Below are 17752 nucleotides of genomic sequence, written 5' to 3'. Positions count from 1 at the left end.
CCACGGGCCAGATCCAGAGGGCAGTTGGGCCTGATCCAGCCCACGAACCTTAGTTTGCCGACCCCTGCTTTAGACAGTATCACTAAAGAGCAGACAGGGATTCCCCCCCCCCCCTTCTAGCCTTACCGCTATGTACCACAGTACTAAGTCTGGAGGTAGAGTAAAACTCATCTTTGCTTCCTAGCCCCACTCCAACGTTGGAGTGGGAATAGGCAGAAATTTTGTTTTTTTAATATTAAAGAGCAGTCAGACCACTTATCTGCAATTTTAGCTCTATGGTGCTTAGTGCTAAAATTGGAAATTAGAAATCTGCCTGCCTGCTCTTTATTTCCAATCTCCTTATGATTAGTAGGTGTGCAGGACACAGTGGGACAGACATGGCAGGCTGTCAAAAGTTCCCCACTTCTAGCATTCATCCTGTTAGGACCTCATTGCACACTTCACTTTCTGTACATTGTTTCTTTGTCATGGATTTCTAATACATTAATTCTGAGCAAACAAAACTTTGCATTTCTGTATTGTGATGTATGCTTGTTCTGATCTTTATCTGTGTTTGAAAAAAATAATGTGTAATTTAGCCATTATCCTGTATCATTCTTACTTGTATTTAATGCTACAAAGAAAGCTTTAAAAACAAATTATCTTAAATACATATAGAAGTGTATTCTTATCTCCCTGTACTGGTGATATGTTTTATTTCCTGCAGTGTGATAGACTGCTTTTGTAACTTCTGTAGACTCCTAACAAAAACCTTAACTGTTGATGTTTTAAATGTGAGAACAATTTCATATTGTATTGTCCTCAGTTTTTAGTTTCAGTATAGTTTCCGGAGAGGTATTGAAATCATTGTTGCTTGTAAACTTGTCATCTTTCTATTTTTATGGAGGTCATTAAGTTGGAGTCTGACTTATCTTTCCTTGACCATTTTGTTATTTTGTGCTCCATCATGCTGCTTCTTGCTTGTCTCTTTCCTAGACTAAACAATCTCATTAATTCATTATTCTCAGTCTCTCATTATACAGAAGCCTCTCCAAGCTCCTCATAAATTATATTATCTATCTTTGGAGATATTGAGTTGCATTGTAAATCTTTATTGTTGTAAATTGTGATGTTTGCTTCACTTCCCCCAGTCTATAGGACTAGACAGACTTCACATCAGGTGAAATATGCGTAGCTGCAGTGATGGATGCATCAGTGTGCAGCATCCTGTGAAGTAATAATGACCCATAGGGATGGAAGGACCATCCTGTTAAAGGGCTTCTTTAATCCTTAGAATGGTGCCTCCTCTGGAGAACATAAACACAGCCAGAAGGAGGAGCCACCAGCGTTTCCTGACCAGCAATGTCTCACATGTCTATCAGCCAGGCCAAAATCTGTATTAAGAGCCCAATTCCTTAGTATAACCATTCTCCAGTGGTTTTTAAATCGTATGAATTTCCCTAAAATGCACAGTTGTATACACTTTGTATATCAGCATTTTTTGAACTTAAACTGCATTGCAGAAAGTGGCACAACACACCATCTGCTTAATAACTACATTCTGGCCTTCTTAAAGACTGAGAGTTTTGAATTTGTTTGATCTGATGGTGGACTAAAGAAAACCCTTCTCCATCCCTGCTGCCTGTTTTGGTTGGTTGGAACCTTCTAGCACTTAAGCATACTAATATTTGGTAGCCCGGTTTATCTAAGCCTCCACCCCAACCCCACACAACGTAAGTGTGTCTCTGCATGGCTTCTCTTGTAACAAGGTGTCTATGTAGCACAGATGTTGTTTGAAAAATACAAGAGACTAGAGGTGAATTCCCAACAATGAACAGGTATCGCCATTGCCTCTTCTGTTTCCTAGAAGAGTGTAAGATGGAGAACTGTGTTCAATGCCAAACATTGCAAATGATTCCTACGTGCGAACATACTGTGAGTACGAACAAGAGCCCAAAATTCTTTCCCTGACCATCCAACTCTGAGATTAGTGCACAGAGCAGTGTCATTGTTCCTTTCTTTCTAGTCACAGGTTTTTAGATTATTGTTCCATTAGAATGATTGCCCCTTCCATTTTTATACCTTGGCTTTCTTTTCACCTACCATGAGCCTCTGAGATAAGATGGGCTGCTAATTGAAATATTTTTGAGACTAATCCTCCAGACACGTTTTAAAATGGGATCCAGGTGTTAAGTAAATTGGTCAGTTCAACTAGTACAGATAGCCATACCTGTTTCCATAGCCCTGTGCTGATAATAGCTTTTGTTTGACTCTCCGTGACCTGGGGGTGATGCATGTTAGTTCAGGTGACAAGCCTTTTCAGTGAGTTTGTCTGCCAAGCAGCAAGATGTGTATTTGAAGATGCCTGTGTGCTGTACTCACATATTGGCAGGGAGAATGTTTATCCTTGTGAGATGGAATTGCAGCTCCTTGGACAGACTTGACTTTACTGCGTTCTTGTGGTTTCTGCTCTGTGACAGGCATAAGTGTGGGAAAACCGGAAAAAGCTCAGCATCGAAAATGCATAGAAGGGTGAAAAAAGTGAAAGATTCCTTCACAATTTCAGAGTGCAGTCCAATTACTGAAGGCTGCAAGGAGCCATTCCGGAAATACTTTCTGAGTTGCTGTTCAGACTCTAGCATAAGTCTCCAAGTCTATTCTTGCAATTTGTGGGATCACATACTGACTTTTCTCAGTTACACGGAAATGAGAGCTCCCAATATATTCCAGAACAACTGGGGGATTGACCACATTCAAACCTCTTTCACTGATCTGTGTGTCCTTTTGTATTGTCCAGTTTGTCTTTCTTACAGAATCAAGGGGGGGGGGGGACACAGCCCATGTTCTATATGCAAGAGAGATTCCCTTTTACTAAAAAACAATTCAAATGAAAACTACTTCTTAGGTGCTTCAAGTCTTATGCTTTCCATTGTTCTTCAGCCGTTTAATACAGACCATTTGTTCTTTGTTGGTATTTCCAGCCTTTTGAACTCCACTGTCAAGAATTCCATTACATCTCATGCGAGAAAATGCTAAGAGATTTTATGTTTGGTCAAACCCCACCCCCAAAAAACCCCCATCCTTAACAGGAAGGGATTAAGTTCTAAACAAACTCATACTTCAAGCTTTTAATCTACATTAGTAGTATTTTTCCTCTGGTGTGGGGGAAGAATCTGTTAAACTTCTGTGCAAGTTCCAGTGCTAGGTATTGAGATAAGCAAGAGAACATGCAGTTCAGAACAAGCTGTCTCAGGAGGTTGTGGAGCATGTGTCTCCATGAAGCTTCTCAAGGAAAGGTTGAACCAAGATATTGGCCTACATGACTCCTTTGACCTGTTCGTTCTGTATTCTGGAGGACAAACTTACCTTTGTTGTGTTCTAGTCTTGGTAATTGCAATGCCCCTCTAGGCACATTTACTTGCAAATAATTATTTGTGTTTAATGGAGGCCTATTCCCATGTAAAGGGACGCAGGTGGCGCTGTGGGTTAAACCACACACCCTAGAACTTGCCGCTCAGAAGGTTGGTGGTTCGAATCCCCACGACGGGGTGAGCTCCCATTGTTTGGTCCCTGCTCCTGCCAACCTAGCAGTTCGAAAGCACAAAGTGCAAATAGATAAATAGGTACTGCTCCGGCGGGAAGGTAAACAGCATTTTCATGCGCTGCTCTGGTTCGCCAGAAGTCATGCTGGCCACATGACCCGGAAGCTGTACGCTGGCTCCCTCGGCCAATAAAGTGAGATGAGCGCTGCAACCCCAGAGTTGGCCACAACTGGACCTAATGGTCAGGGATCCCTTTACTTTTATTCCCATGTAAATATGTGCAATGTTGGATATATATTTTTCTTTATCTCAAATCTGCTGCCTATTGCCTTGTCTTTTTGCCATTTCATCATAGATATAATATGATACAACCACTGAATCTCTTTTCAAAGGTTTCTGGAGAAACTGTCTTTGAGCAATAAAGAAAACCTAAAATCTGTATTACATCTCTGAACCATCTCATTATTCCAGTCTCAGCTGGACCACATGCGATCTTCAGAAGAAAATAGATTTTTTTAAAAATTGCTGAATATGTGATGGATATCCTTAAGATGAATATTTCTAATTCAACAATATTTGAATAGCTTGAGAGCCTCCTAGTTAGGACTCTTCCCCATCCCATCAACCACATGCATATTTTCCCCACTGAGGAAAGTATTAAGAACTAGACAAAGAAGGCTCATCTCTTGCTATATATATCATATATAAATTACTCCTAATTTGTAAGAGTAAATTGCCTTTTTTTAAAAATAGGAAACTCCCAAACATTATAAAGACATGCAACTTATGAATTAAAAGTTTGGGGACTTTGGTGGATTGTTATAAATGTTTATTTATTGAAATATAACTCTATCATTTGGATCCCTTCCAGTCGGGATTCAGGCCTCATCATGGGACTGAAACTGCCTTGGTCGCACTGGTTGATGATCTCCGGCGGGCTAGGGACAAAGGTGAGAGCTGTTTCCTAGTTCTGCTGGATCTCTCAGCGGCGTTTGATACCATCGACCATAACATCCTTCTGGACCGTCTTGAGGGGCTGGGAGCTGGGGGCACTGTCCTACAGTGGTTCCGCTCCTTCCTCCTGGGCCGTGTTCAGAAAGTGGTGGGGGGGGGATGAGTGTTCAGACCCCTGGGCTCTCACTTGTGGGGTGCCTCAGGGTTCTGTCCTCTCCCCCATGCTTTTCAACATTTACATGCAGCCGCTGGGAGAGATCATCAGGAGGTTTGGGCTGAGTGTTCATCAGTATGCAGATGATACCCAGCTCTACCTCTCTTTTAAATCAGAACCAGTGAGGGCAGTGAAGGTCCTATGTGAGTGTCTGGAGGCGGTTGGAGGATGGATGGCGGCTAACAGATTGAGGTTGAATCCTGACAAGACAGAAGTACTGTTTCTGGGGGACAGGAGGTGGGCAGGTGTGGAGGATTCCCTGGTCCTGAATGGGGTAACTGTGCCCCTGAAGGACCAGGTGCGCAGCCTGGGAGTCATTTTGGACTCACAGCTGTCCATGGAGGCACAGGTCAAATCTGTGTCCAGGGCAGCTGTTTACCAGCTCCATCTGGTACGTAGGCTGAGACCCTATCTGCCTGCGGACTGTCTCGCCAGAGTGGTGCATGCTCTGGTTATCTCCCGCTTGGACTACTGCAATGCGCTCTACGTGGGGCTACCTTTGAAGGTGACTCGGAAACTACAACTAATCCAGAATGCGGCAGCTAGACTGGTGACTGGGAGCGGCCGCCGAGACCATATAACACCAGTCTTGAAAGACCTACATTGGCTCCCAGTATGTTTCCGAGCACAATTCAAAGTGTTGGTGCTGACCTTTAAAGCCCTAAACGGCCTCGGTCCAGTATATCTGAAGGAGCGTCTCCTCCCCCATCATTCTGCCCGGACACTGAGGTCCAGCGCCGAGGGCCTTCTGGCGGTTCCCTCACTGCGAGAAGAAAAGCTACAGGGAACCAGGCAGAGGGCCTTCTCGGTAGTGGCGCCCACCCTGTGGAACGCCCTTCCAGCAGATGTCAAAGCGATAAACAACTACCTGACATTCAGAAGACATCTTAAGGCAGCCCTGTTCAGGGAAGTTTTTAACGTGTGATATTTTACTGTATTTTTGGTTTTTATGGAAGCCGCCCAGAGTGGCTGGGGAGGCCCAGCCAGATGGGCGGGGTATAAATAATAAATTATTATTATTATTATTATTATTATTATTATTATTATTATTATCATTAGATTGAGAAGAATACAAATTTACAGATAGTCCTGTGACACTAATATTCAAAGTCACTGGATTTGTATTCATCTTCAGGCTTCTAGGGAAAGGAGATGATGTGCAACTCAGAGCTCATTCCTTGTCAGGATGGTGCCTCTCTCTAGATCAGTAGGCAGGCTCAATGTATGAGCAACCATCTCACCAAGAGAGAGGCTCTATCATCCTGATGTGCCCCAGGTTTTGAACAGCTGTTAGAAACCATGGGTGCTTTTTTGGACCTCTGGTATTTGATAAACATCTGTCTAGGCTCCTTGATGAACTTGAGGGCAAATCTCTAGGAAACAGCTGCTGGAATCCAGACATCAATTCTTGATGAGATCCAAGTGCTTGCAAATTACTGAAGTGCCAAGTCTGTCATGGAATTTAGGGTGAAACTGGTGTCATTAAACAATTTGGGAGCAGGTTAGCTAAGCGGTCGCCCTGTAAATGTGCTTCTCAGATGGGGTACTTACTGCTGAGAGTTCTGCATGCCCTAAAGGTGCACTTCATTTTTACTAGAAACCAAGCTTTTAGTGTTGCTTCTCCAACCCCCTGGAATCAGCTGCCATTGGAATAGGACTTGGGCATGAACTTGGATTTAGACAAATGAGAAAGTGAGCGAAGTGTGGAAGGAGATAAAGAAAAGTGAAACAGCAAAAGGCTAACCATGGGTAGGAAGAGGAGTACTAAAGGGGGGGGGAGAGAGAGAGAGAGAGAGAGAGAGAGAGAGAGAGAGAGAGAAATCTGGAAATTAGGGGAAATGCAGCTGTCAGGAAACAAAGGAGGAGGCAGTGGCCTATGATCAAGTGGAAGATCAGCAACTCCATTGGAAAGCATATGTTTATCTGCCAGCAGAACATCTAAAAGCATGTGGGATTTGGGGATATTAAATTAGTCCAAGCTTAGAGGTCAGAAATAGAGAAATACTTCTGAGTCATCTGTGCAAAGATTGTAATTTTAAATATAGCAACTTATTAGGCTGAAAAAGAGGCAGAGCGTAGGGCTCAGAGATAGGAGTAGAAGGCAGTTCTTAGGAGTAGAATGCAGCAGTGTTAATTCATAATTCTGCAGTGAGAAAAAATGTAATGCTTTTCACCTGACAAAATGCCTTGGGGCTACTTCAGATTTTAATTTTCGGATGGAAAATGACCCAGTCTATGTCTAAGTTATGTCTGAATATGAATTTGATAATGGAACTTGTAGATCTTTTGAGCTGGGTCTGTAACTTCTTGTAGGGCTGCTTTTTAAAAAAAAGTAAAATACATAATCTACTACATTACATATGCATATATCAAGTTCTCATTACATCTGCAAAATAGCAAAGATACAGTCCAGTATCTTACAGTTTTCATACATTGAAAGTAATTTGACCCATCCATTCTGTCCCTATGCTGAATCTGTTTTATAACTGTATATATATTTTTTTCATTTCTGCCACTTGTCAGACTGAAAGTTGTTTTTTTTTTTTAGGCTGGAATATTTTATTCTCCGTGTCTACTGCATGCAGGTTTTTTGGTTTTCGTTTGCTTCCATGAATTAATTAATAAGGAAGAAAAGCACTGTCAACCCACCAAAATGGAAGCTGCTTGCTTCACTTACTCTGTCTCTGTGTACTTCTATCTCTACACCATTGTGTGTTAAGTTTATAGATGTATCGTCAGGCAAATGATGGGTGCTGCTTGAGCAGCGAACAGTCTTCAAGTTCTGAGGAAGACCCATATTTTCAGCTTCTAGCTAGCAAAATGGAGAAATCCTGACAGGCATTGCATGTGGCACCTTGCTGTCAGTTTTCTTGAGATGTACTTGAGCTGTAATGAAAATGTGCTTCTTTCTGAATTCAATAACTGAATTGGTACATACAGCATTAATTGAAAATCTTTAAGTAGCCGGGTTACCCTTCACATTGCCTCATTTTTTCATGATTTGTTTGTTTTGATATTCACTGAACACAAGTCCTGGCAAAATGAAACATTCCTGGAACCGAAGCAATACTTCATGGAAGAACATCTGAATTGTTCATAGGAAATTGATTCTGCATGAATTATTTGAGAACTGAATCCATTTTGAGTAGCCCAACCATCTCTGAATCTAGACTCCTCCAGATATTTTGGACACCAGCTCCCGTTGTCCCTGACCATGGATCATGGTCGCTGGCACTGGAAGTTGGGGGCCCCATTTGTATGAACAGCACCAGGTTGGGGAAGGCTGGAGCTGCTTCTATAACCGTGTTTTACAATGTTTTTGTCATTTTAGTATACCAATTTTAAAAGATTAAGTAGCTTAGAAATGCTTTTTTAATGACTTGATTTAAAATAAAATAGACTGCATAGGTCTAGATGGGACAAAATAGTCTGATGTGGCATGAGGTTGATTTGTATGTTCCTGACAACTACACATTGATTATGCGAAGAAATAAATTGTCCAGAAAGACCTTTTGGTTCATCTGTTAATGAATACTAGAATGGCTTTACCTTTGATAGAGATGTATTTCCCCTCTCATACATGGGTTTGTGCTATCCTCTGATTCAGTGTTTTGTCTAGCAGGGCAACCTCCACAGAAGGGCACCTGAATGGATTCCAGAATAGCCTTAACAGTGCTAAATCCTGTGAGCCACTCACAAACTCCAAAGGTGAGAGAACCAAGGCATTGCAGCCAACCTTTTTTTGGTTTTCCATTTGCATTGTAACTTGTCTGCCCTGACAAGCATCATAGAATAGTAGAGTTGGAAGGGACCCAAAAGGTAATCTTGTTGACCCCCTGCAATACAGGAATCAGTTTTCAGCCGTGACCTCAGTCAACATGAAATGTCATAAAATAGGGTTGCCATATTTTAAACAGTGAAAATCCGGACAGTTGTTGAGCTTTTTAGGCAAAAAGAAAAAAGAAAAAAAGAAAATGCAATTTTTTAGCTACTTTTTATGGCAGTCTTTAAGAAAATAGGGCCTATCCACTCCATGCTGCAGAAAAGGAGTAGTCCTTGCTTGTGCCAGGCATACATCATGTTGGGCGGAACTTTTTTCTGAATTTTTAATTGAGGAATGAAGAAAGCACTCAATAACATTTCCACTTTTAACTCAAGTGGGGGGAGTGTTTTCTTGTCCTGAATCCATATTAGCGCTAGAGCTACATTTCCCACCCCTGAATAGCTCAAATACCAAAATGGAACATCTCCAAGCCAACTTACTTTTATCTGTCATGCTGGTGAGTACGTTGAAATCCCCTTCACTATATGGAGTACATACTCAGCTTCTCATGGTGTTACAGTTTGATTTCGCATCAGGTCATTGTCGTCTTTTCTGGAATTCGTGGGTGATAAGCCAAGTGGAGGGACGCGGGCGGCGTTGTGGGTTAAACGGGATGAGCTCCCGTTGTTCAGTCCCTGCTCCTGCCAACCTAGCAGTTCGAAAGCATGTCAAAGTGCAAGTAGATAAATAGGTACTGCTCCGGTAGGAAGGTAAACGGCGTTTCCGTTCGCCAGAAGTGGCTTAGTCATGCTGGCCACATGACCCGGAAGCTGCACGCCGGCTCCCTCGGCCAATAAAGCGAGATGAGCGCCGCAACCTCAGAGTTGGCCACGACTGGTCAGGGGTCCCTTTACCTTTACCTTTTAAGCCAAGTGGAAAAGAGGTTTTAGTGCAAAGAAGCAGAGGAACCTGCCCCACACTAAGCCGTTTTTCCCCCATTTTCCAGGTCTTTTGGAAGCTTCCCCCCACATTATTTTCGCCAGAACTAGACCTTTGTCCAGCCGATCCAGAGCCACTGATTCACTTGTAGGGCAGAGAAAGAAAAGGCCAGTGGAGGGAGGGCCAGCTTAAGGTAACAGAAGACTCATCTGCATCTCCTTTCCTTCCATAACTGAGTAGAGTAAAAGGGGCATATCCCCCCAAGAACATGTGAGGGTGGGACTTTTTGTGAAAGGGAAAAGACTAGACACAATAAAGACCTGTAGCAAGTCTGTTCATAGTAATATGTCACTTGCCAGCATATTCTAAGAATTTAATAATGGACTCCATATTCTCTCACTGTTGGAGCTAAGCAGCTGGACCCTCATATTTTTGCCACTCATGTACATGAACGCTTATGATTTTTGCAAGTTTTTGCCCTTGTGTTACAGTCACATTTTCAAACATAGCTCAGAATTTGCCAATACCTTGAATTTTACAATTGTGCCTATAAAATCTTTATTGATTAAGTCCGGGCTTTCAGCAATGTGCAGTTACCTTCACTAGTTTCTTCTTTCCTTTGCTTTCTTTTAAATCCATTTTCTGTGCACGTGCTACTCTGTAGAATGCAGCCCCTTCAAATGAATGGAAATTTTAATTGTAGCACTTGTTTTGCTTTCCAAGTCTTCCCCCAACGTACTATTGGGCGGCAAAAACTCATCTCCCTGGGAGGCGCTTGGGACAATAAGTTCCCCTATGCAGGGTGGGCAGCCTCATAAAGAAGCTCCCTAGAAGACAATGCTTTCCAAGGCGTCACCTGAAAAGTCTTCTCCCTATCGGATTTTAATCTGAGTTTGAGAAAAGTATGGAGTGCTTTCGATTCTTTTTAGGCAAATGTTACTGAGCCCCTGAAGTTCATTTTCAGGGTGGAGCCTAGTGAATTTTGGCAGCATCTATAATCCTGACTATATCCAGGTTTTCCATCATCTATATTGTAGGTTTAGGTTCCCAGGGCTTCTATAAAGTCAGAAGAGTTCTGTACATCGCCACTCTTAAGTATGCATTTTTTATGTTGAAAACTCTAGCCCCTGAGAGCTTTGGCTCCTAGTTTCAGAAAGCTCCTCATTGTCAGCTATATCTTTAAATCCTTCAGCAGGAGCAGCTGGAAACAGGAATCCCTCCAATTTCTGTGCAGTGATGCATTCCTTCCTGCACAATAGTAATCCCCTTTTAATTCCGTTCCTCATTTTCACCTTCCTGCCTCTCTCGCTTACCATAACTGACAGCATAAGTTGTCTTGAGTTTGAAACCTCCCTTCCGATGACATTTCAGGTGGGAGGCTCCAGAACTGGCTCTGTAACAAATTTTTGTGCATCAACTTTTCTTTCCAGTTGTGGGGAAAATAACTGGAGGACGAGTTTCAGTGGAATAATAGCATGAAGGTGAAAAGGTTAAGAAGCCCCTCTGCCCTTTGCCAGTTTTCCACTTCAGATTGCAGCCTCAGCAACTTCATAGTGCAGAGAGAGAGAGAGAGAGAGAGCGCACAAAAACCCCAGTGAATAATGAACTATGGAACTGTATGTAACGTGTAATTCCATCCTTAGGTTTCCTTAGTAAGCAGTTACAGTTCTAAAATCGACCGTCTTTCGCAATTGCAACTGTTTATTCAATGATCATATTTTCAGTTGAAGTTGATTGAATCCCGGCAAAGTTGAAACTCAAGAGAGCATCTGGTGAATAATAAACACTGTAGCCACCTTCCCCACTAAATCTGAGGGATGGTGCTTGCTTCTGATGAGTAACAAATAGATACTTTTAATCCTCAGCTGATGAGAATGACCTGCCCCTCGTACTTTGGGTCAGCCACTTTGTCTTTGTTTTACAAGAGGAAGAAGATGTTTCCTGTTATCTGCTGGTTTTATGCTACAAAGAGTCCAAATAATCCAAGTCTACAGAGTATTTCTCTGCTGTAGAAAACACTTTTGGAACTCTGGAATGAGACAAAAAGTAGTGTGTCAAACCAGCTCCCTGAGTCGAGAGCAGAGTAGGATGAGTGATTTGAGATGGAATAATCTTGGACTATACCATTTCAGCCTGCAGATAAGGTTCATTGTTTTTAATGATTCCCTCCATTTTTTCAACAAAACATAACACATGATAAGCTGGCACATTTGAGAGAGAAGCTTTGCATATCTCTCTTGATGATGTGTTTGTTTATTGCATGGGTGACAATTCATCTTGATCTTGTATATGTGATATTGAGCAAGGGAATTCCAGACCCACTCCTTCCTTGTACATTCCCCTGAACCCTCTGAAAAGCTTTTGCTCTTAAGCAGCCACAGTGGTTTCTTTAGAGGCCTCCCACTTTTCTTTCTTGTTAGAATTGTCTGCATTTGGGCCTTCAGTATTTCACCTTTAAGAAATTCCCATCCATCTTGGATTCCCTTCTCTTTGAGTATTTCTGACCTTAGGATCACACCCAGTGGTTTCTTAAGCTGAAATCAGCCTTCTTAATCAAGCTCAGATAGTGGTTCTGTTATGCACAAAGCATTTTTCATGCATGGCAATATTCCCAAAAGGTCACTCCTGTGATCAAAATATCAATGTAGGGCAAACCAACAAAAAGTTACATCTTTGGCTACTCATGAATCAGACACAAAGCATCTGGAAATGATTAAGTATCTGTGTGTATTAAGATGCATTTTAATGTGTGTGGATATGGGGGAGTGTGTGTTCGGAGCTTGCAAACCAAACTTGTAATGTGTGAAGTGGCCTTGGGATGTCCAGAACCCTCAAAGCCTATGACCTGAGTAGGACGGGGGAAAGGCAAAGACTCATTCATTAGCTCAAACAGTTATTGCAATATAGCAGGGTTTAATGCCAGCAAAAGAGATAGTGAAAAAAATATGGTCACAAAATAGAGTATTTCCATAGCAGACTTTAGTCGCAGATATACATGTTTTTGCATACTAGTATTAAAGCAATGTGGGGTTGAAATAAAAGTTTTATCTTAACTCTAATGCTACCGTTACAAGGCCAATAATTTTTCTGTGAGTGCTGGCATTTGCAGTATTCCTTAAGTTAAAGTATAAATGCTTGCCATACACAGAGGTGGAGTTAATAGCATGGGAATTCACTTAACTTGGTACTGTACCAAAAGTTTCTGTTCAGTAATCCAGCTTTTAATTTTTAATAGCTAATATGCTTGTTCTGTTGGATCAGGCATTGCTCACAAAGACTTCAATTCTGGCCCAGATATCATTCCAGATTCCATGGGTTTGTGCGATGCTTGACACTTGAGACAGATTTGTCTTTGTAAAATGCTGCTAATATTCTTAGTGCTACTCAAGGTAGATTACACAGAGCAATCAACTGATTTTAGTAAAACGTGCTACATGTGTAGCGCAAGTTATGAGAGACCACAGCTCAGTGGCATAGAGCATCTCCTTTGCATGCGGAAGGTGGCAGCTTCAGTCTCCCAGGAAATAGCAGGTACCTGTTTCCCTAGAGCAAGCTTGCACTTACTGTGAGAAGGCAGTCATGTGATTGCTCATCCCTGCCAATCATATAGACTCTCCTAGAATAGCGGAGTCTATTCTTCATTCTGCACAGCAGGGATCAGAACCACCACAGCAGCATTTCCTCTGCCTGCAGCTAACACTATCTGGAATGATCCTGTCTGGTTTTGTAACTTGTGTCAAGGAAGACTCCTGTATCCTGTGGCTCACGCACATATCTCTGGAACCATTAACCAGCTTTCCTTTGTCTCCCTTTCAGCTCCCGGTTGCACTTACTTTCTGAAGTGAAGGATTAATCCTCAATAACGGGTGGACAAACAATCCAGTGCGTCAGCATGCAAGGAAGAGATGAAGCAGGGATGAGTGCTCATCATTCCACACTCCTGGCAACACCCAGATTGACAGCAAGACCTGGTCGCACACTCCAGAATTTTCCCCACTGAAAGGAGAGCAGAGCAGCAGAGTGTTTCTGGAAGAGCTGTTGGAGCCCTGACTTGAGGCTTTCTAGTTCCGCTGAGCTTTTGCTGCTTAAGCCTCAGGCCTTCCTTTGCATTCTATATCACATCTTCCATCAACTAGTCAAGCTTATGACTCACATAGGACAGGAGCTCTTAATGGTGTCTGTATTATGTATCCTGAGGCCCAGGTTTCTCCATCCACTCAGTCATTTTGACTCACTTTGAGAACAATCAAGGTTCTCTATCAGGTACTGGGCAGCTTTCACCACCAGTGGCATGAGAAGCTGAAATGCTGACTTGACTATAGACACTTCTGCTGGCTGCTATCTTGAATTTTGACAGAAAGCCATAGAAATGCTCAGTCTGAATAAAGTCATTCATTTTGTTTGTTTAGCTTAAAATTTACATTTATTATGCTGGGTAAAAGTCCTTCCAATTAGTTGACATTTAATTTTACTCCAGTGGGAGGCTTTATTATTATTCATGCATTACGTTGATTTTCCCTTGCATTTCTTTACGTTTCTTATGTTTCCGTGCTGAAGTTGTGTTTCCAGAGCCCAGACTGATCCCACTAATAGGGTTCTGTCACTTCAGATCAGCTGCGTGAGCATGGAAACAGTACATTATTTATCATTTCCACACCATTCAGCATTCTAAGTGTTTCACATTTGTCCTGTGAGGTAAGCTGGACTTGGAGAGAGTCTTGCAAACCAAACAAACATCTTACTCAGTCACAGAACAGGAGTTTGTCCCTGTTCATTTCTGCCCAAACTGGCCCTTCTGTTCATTACATTGCCCTTACTACTTGCAAGCTTAACAGCAAAATCCTATGCCTGTCTTCTCAGGGTCACTGTGTTCAGCGGGGCTTGCTCTCAGGGGAGTTTACATAGGCTCACAGACTAGTTTTGACACTGTTCAGTATTGAGGTTTCTTTCTAATTGTGATATTGTCTTTTTTTCTCCTGATGTTGACTTGAGAAAATCACAGTTTGCTGTCCCCACCTAGCAAAACAGTCCACACTGTGTAGGAATCTTGCCATCCCAGGGAACTGCTTCCTACATGCTAGAGCTACATCGTACCTGGACAGATAGTAGGGAAACACGTACTTGGGCTGACTCTTAGTGAATATTTTAGTACAGTGGTGCCTCGCAAGACGAAATTAATCCGTTCCGTGAGGCTCTTCGTATAGCGGTTTTTTCTTCTTGCGAAGCAAGCCCATTGATAGCTTAGCGGATTAGCGCTACAGCTGTCAAGCGGCTTCCAGCGATCAGCTGTTAAGCGGCTTATCAGCGGAACAGCTGATAAGCGGCTTAGCGGCTTAAAAAAAGGGCGAAAAAAGCGGGGGGAAACCCGCAGGGGATGCAAGATTTTTTCGTCTTGCGAAGCAACCCCATAGGGGAATTCGTTTTGCGAAGCGCCTCCAAAACGGAAAACCCTTTCGTCTAGCGGGTTTTTCGTCTTGCGAGGCGTTCGTCTTGCGGGGCACCACTGTACTGTCATGAATGTCTGGGGAGAAAAGGGCAGCATCACTCAAGTTTTCTCCTTATGACATTCATATTGTCTCCACCCCACATAAAGTTGGAGAGTTAGCTGAAGTTGTGGACTAAATTGCAGATGTTTCCTAAGTGGTTTGTCACATGGTAAACAAGCTGTTTTAAGTGCTAAAACTGGTCATGGTGAAGAGCCCCTTTGGAAGACATGCTGCTTACAGTACTATCCTTAGCAGCAGCAGCCATGATGCATGTGACCATAGTAGACACCTTCTGCACTGTGAACATTAGTCATCGGCTCGGGTCTTCTGTGCTACTTACCTTTGGGCAGACAAGATCACCATAGCAGAGCCAAACATTCTCAAGGATGTAGAAGATGGCCTTCAAACCATTTTCTTATGAACCGATTTCTCCCTGGTCACAGCCTAGCTGACATCTCAGGCAATGGTGATCAGTGTATTATGGCCAGACATAGGAACTGGCTACAAAGCTGAGGCATGGATACAGATTTGCAGACCAGGTTAGTAAGCACCCCAATCTCCAGCTCAATCCTTTTTGCAGATCCGTGGGAATTTGACCCAAGGACAAAACGCAGGTTCAGCAAAGAAAGATGTTCAAAAAACACACCAAGCAACCCTACAAGGTCTGACAGACCAATAGATTTAAGTGTAAGGAATCAAACACCAAACATGCAGAAAAAGGCTTATCCTAGTCATTGTCTGAACTTACCCTTGCCTAAAAGAAAAGAAAATGTCTCCAGTTGACATCAGGCAGCCATGTGTGCCATTAGAATCATAGAATTGTATAGTTGGAAGGAACTACAAGGGTTGTCTAATCCAACCCCCTGCAATGCAGGAATCTTTTGCTCAAACACATCATCCTGAGATTAAGAGTCTCATGCTCTGCCAATTGAGCTGTGCTGTCCATCATGGGCAACAGGCAGTTGCCTTCTTCAGGTTCATGTAGTGACAGGTTCAAACAGTCATGGAGACATGGCTGAGATTGTGTCCTTTGACTATGCTTTGAGTTTGCCCAGAAGCAGAGGGAGAATTTTCTGGTGTCACCAACCTCCAGAAAGCTACAATGCATCAGCACTGGAAAAACAAGACTTCTGGAATCAATAAATCACATCCCAAATTGTTTATCCCTTGATGGTACAACTCATTGCTTATGATACTGAATGGGGCAGGGAAAGGTTTAGTTCTTCATTATGCTAGGAGGTTCCAGACTAGGGTTGATGGTCCTGGGAAAAGGCTGAACAGAGTGACTCCAGAATTTGCTGATAGAGAAAGAGACTGAGGATAATGGGAATGGGCAAGTCTCTAGCCACGAACCATGCAATAAAAATGCAACATCAGCATGTGAAACCTAAAATGTGTATCGACTAATCTATGCTGGCGGGGGAAATTGTGCTGGGCTGCTAATGTGTTTTCAATTAGTTTCTGCCCAGAAGGATAACATCTTGCTATTCAACTGCATTTGTTTTTCAAAGCGGGATCAGAATAAAAAGTTGGGGGGGGACTGGAAAAATAATACGATTAAAATGCTGGCACACAAGTCAGTGGTGTGTCCTCATAGGTACAGCATTAGTTCTCCCATTCCAAAAGGGTATTCCATTATTAGAGGGATGAAGAAATCTTGCTTGCCCTTTAGAATTAAAATGTGCAACAAATAACAAAACGAGGGCTGCTTGCTTCATCTGAGCATGATAACAGGTCAACGAGACCTAAAGAGAAATCAAAATGTCAAAAGTCAGGCAATGAGTGAGTAAGTATCCTCTTAACCAAGCATGAATTTCCCTATCACAGGCACTCAGCCAAAGAAAGCCTGTATGATGGATTGACAGCAGCCCAGCTGCTCTAATTAAAAAAAAAATAATGCTTGAAATTATGAATTAAAGCAAGTATGGTAGAGAACGAACAGCGATAGACTTGGGCTACAGGAGCTTGGTTGGGGTTTAATCAAAAGGGCCGCAGAGGCGATGGCACAGATCACTGTCCAAGTTCTAGAAAAAGTGCATCTCAAACTGCTGCCAGGGTAAGGGTAAGGGGAGGTCCACATGGATTTTTATCACCAGTATTTATCTGGCTAAGGGTCAAATGAAACAGACTAGCAGCAATTGCATGATGGGCTTAAAAAACAACAAGCAACTTGGAGGCACACCCACCCACCCCAATCCTTATCAGGGCCTTGACACTTATGCTCACCTCCATGCTCCCAACTTTTGCCTGTCTGCACCAGCTATTAATATTGGGGAAATATTTTTCCAGTCCATGTTACAGGTGTGAGAACCCTAGTCTGGCTCAGGACCACAGTGAAGGGCAGAAGGTTAATCTCATTGGCAGGCGAGCTTGGTACTAAGCTGATGTAGATGGGAGACCACACACGAAAAAAGCAGAGGAGTGAGCATAAACAGCAGAGTCAGGGCGATGGAGTGGGGCTTATGGTGGAAAAGGAGGAAATGCATGCAAGGAGAACTGGATTACTGTAGATCAGTCACAGCCCCTCACTTAAGTATGTGAAAATGAAACATAAGTAGAAGGGCAAAGGACCAATAGGCACTGCAACAAGAGCAGAGTTGGCCCCCTTTTTATTGGCCTCATTCCTGAAAGAGGTCAATGGTAGAGCTCATGGAACCAGTCCCAGGTTGAATTCCTGATCTCTCCACTTAAAACGATGTGGGATAGCACAGCTGCAAGAGACCCCTGCCAAAGACCTTGGAGAGCTGCTACCAGCCAGAGTTGGCAGCCCCAAACATAATCGGACAATGAAGAATAGCTTTGGTATAAAGCAGCTTCACAGGAGAACAAAATGTGGTTGAAGTAAACAGCATCATTATCATGTTCATGGTAAAGT

General features: G+C 42.7%; 1 protein-coding gene across 4 annotated transcripts in view; it reads left to right on the top strand.

Moving 5' to 3' along the window:
• TTLL5 (tubulin tyrosine ligase like 5) overlaps window positions 1–13799 on the top strand; it is a 108458-nt gene extending 94659 nt beyond the window's left edge. For 2 of the 4 annotated variants that reach the window (XM_081909118.1, XM_081909117.1), the window contains exons 34-36: window positions 8312–8397; window positions 9459–9584; window positions 13208–13799. In XM_081909118.1, coding sequence (XP_081765244.1) covers window positions 8312–8397; window positions 9459–9583 — 211 coding nt within the window. In that variant the 3' untranslated portion in view covers window position 9584; window positions 13208–13799. The remainder of the gene's footprint in view (window positions 1–8311; window positions 8398–9458; window positions 9585–13207) is intronic. The other 2 variants (XM_081909119.1, XM_081909120.1) reach the window with 2 other exon arrangements.
• Window positions 13800–17752: the final 3953 nt, after the last annotated feature.

Source organism: Podarcis melisellensis (assembly GCF_964234715.1).
Source record: "Podarcis melisellensis genome assembly, chromosome: 1".
NCBI lineage: Eukaryota > Metazoa > Chordata > Lepidosauria > Squamata > Lacertidae > Podarcis > Podarcis melisellensis.
This window is presented reverse-complemented; position numbering and strand designations above follow the sequence as displayed.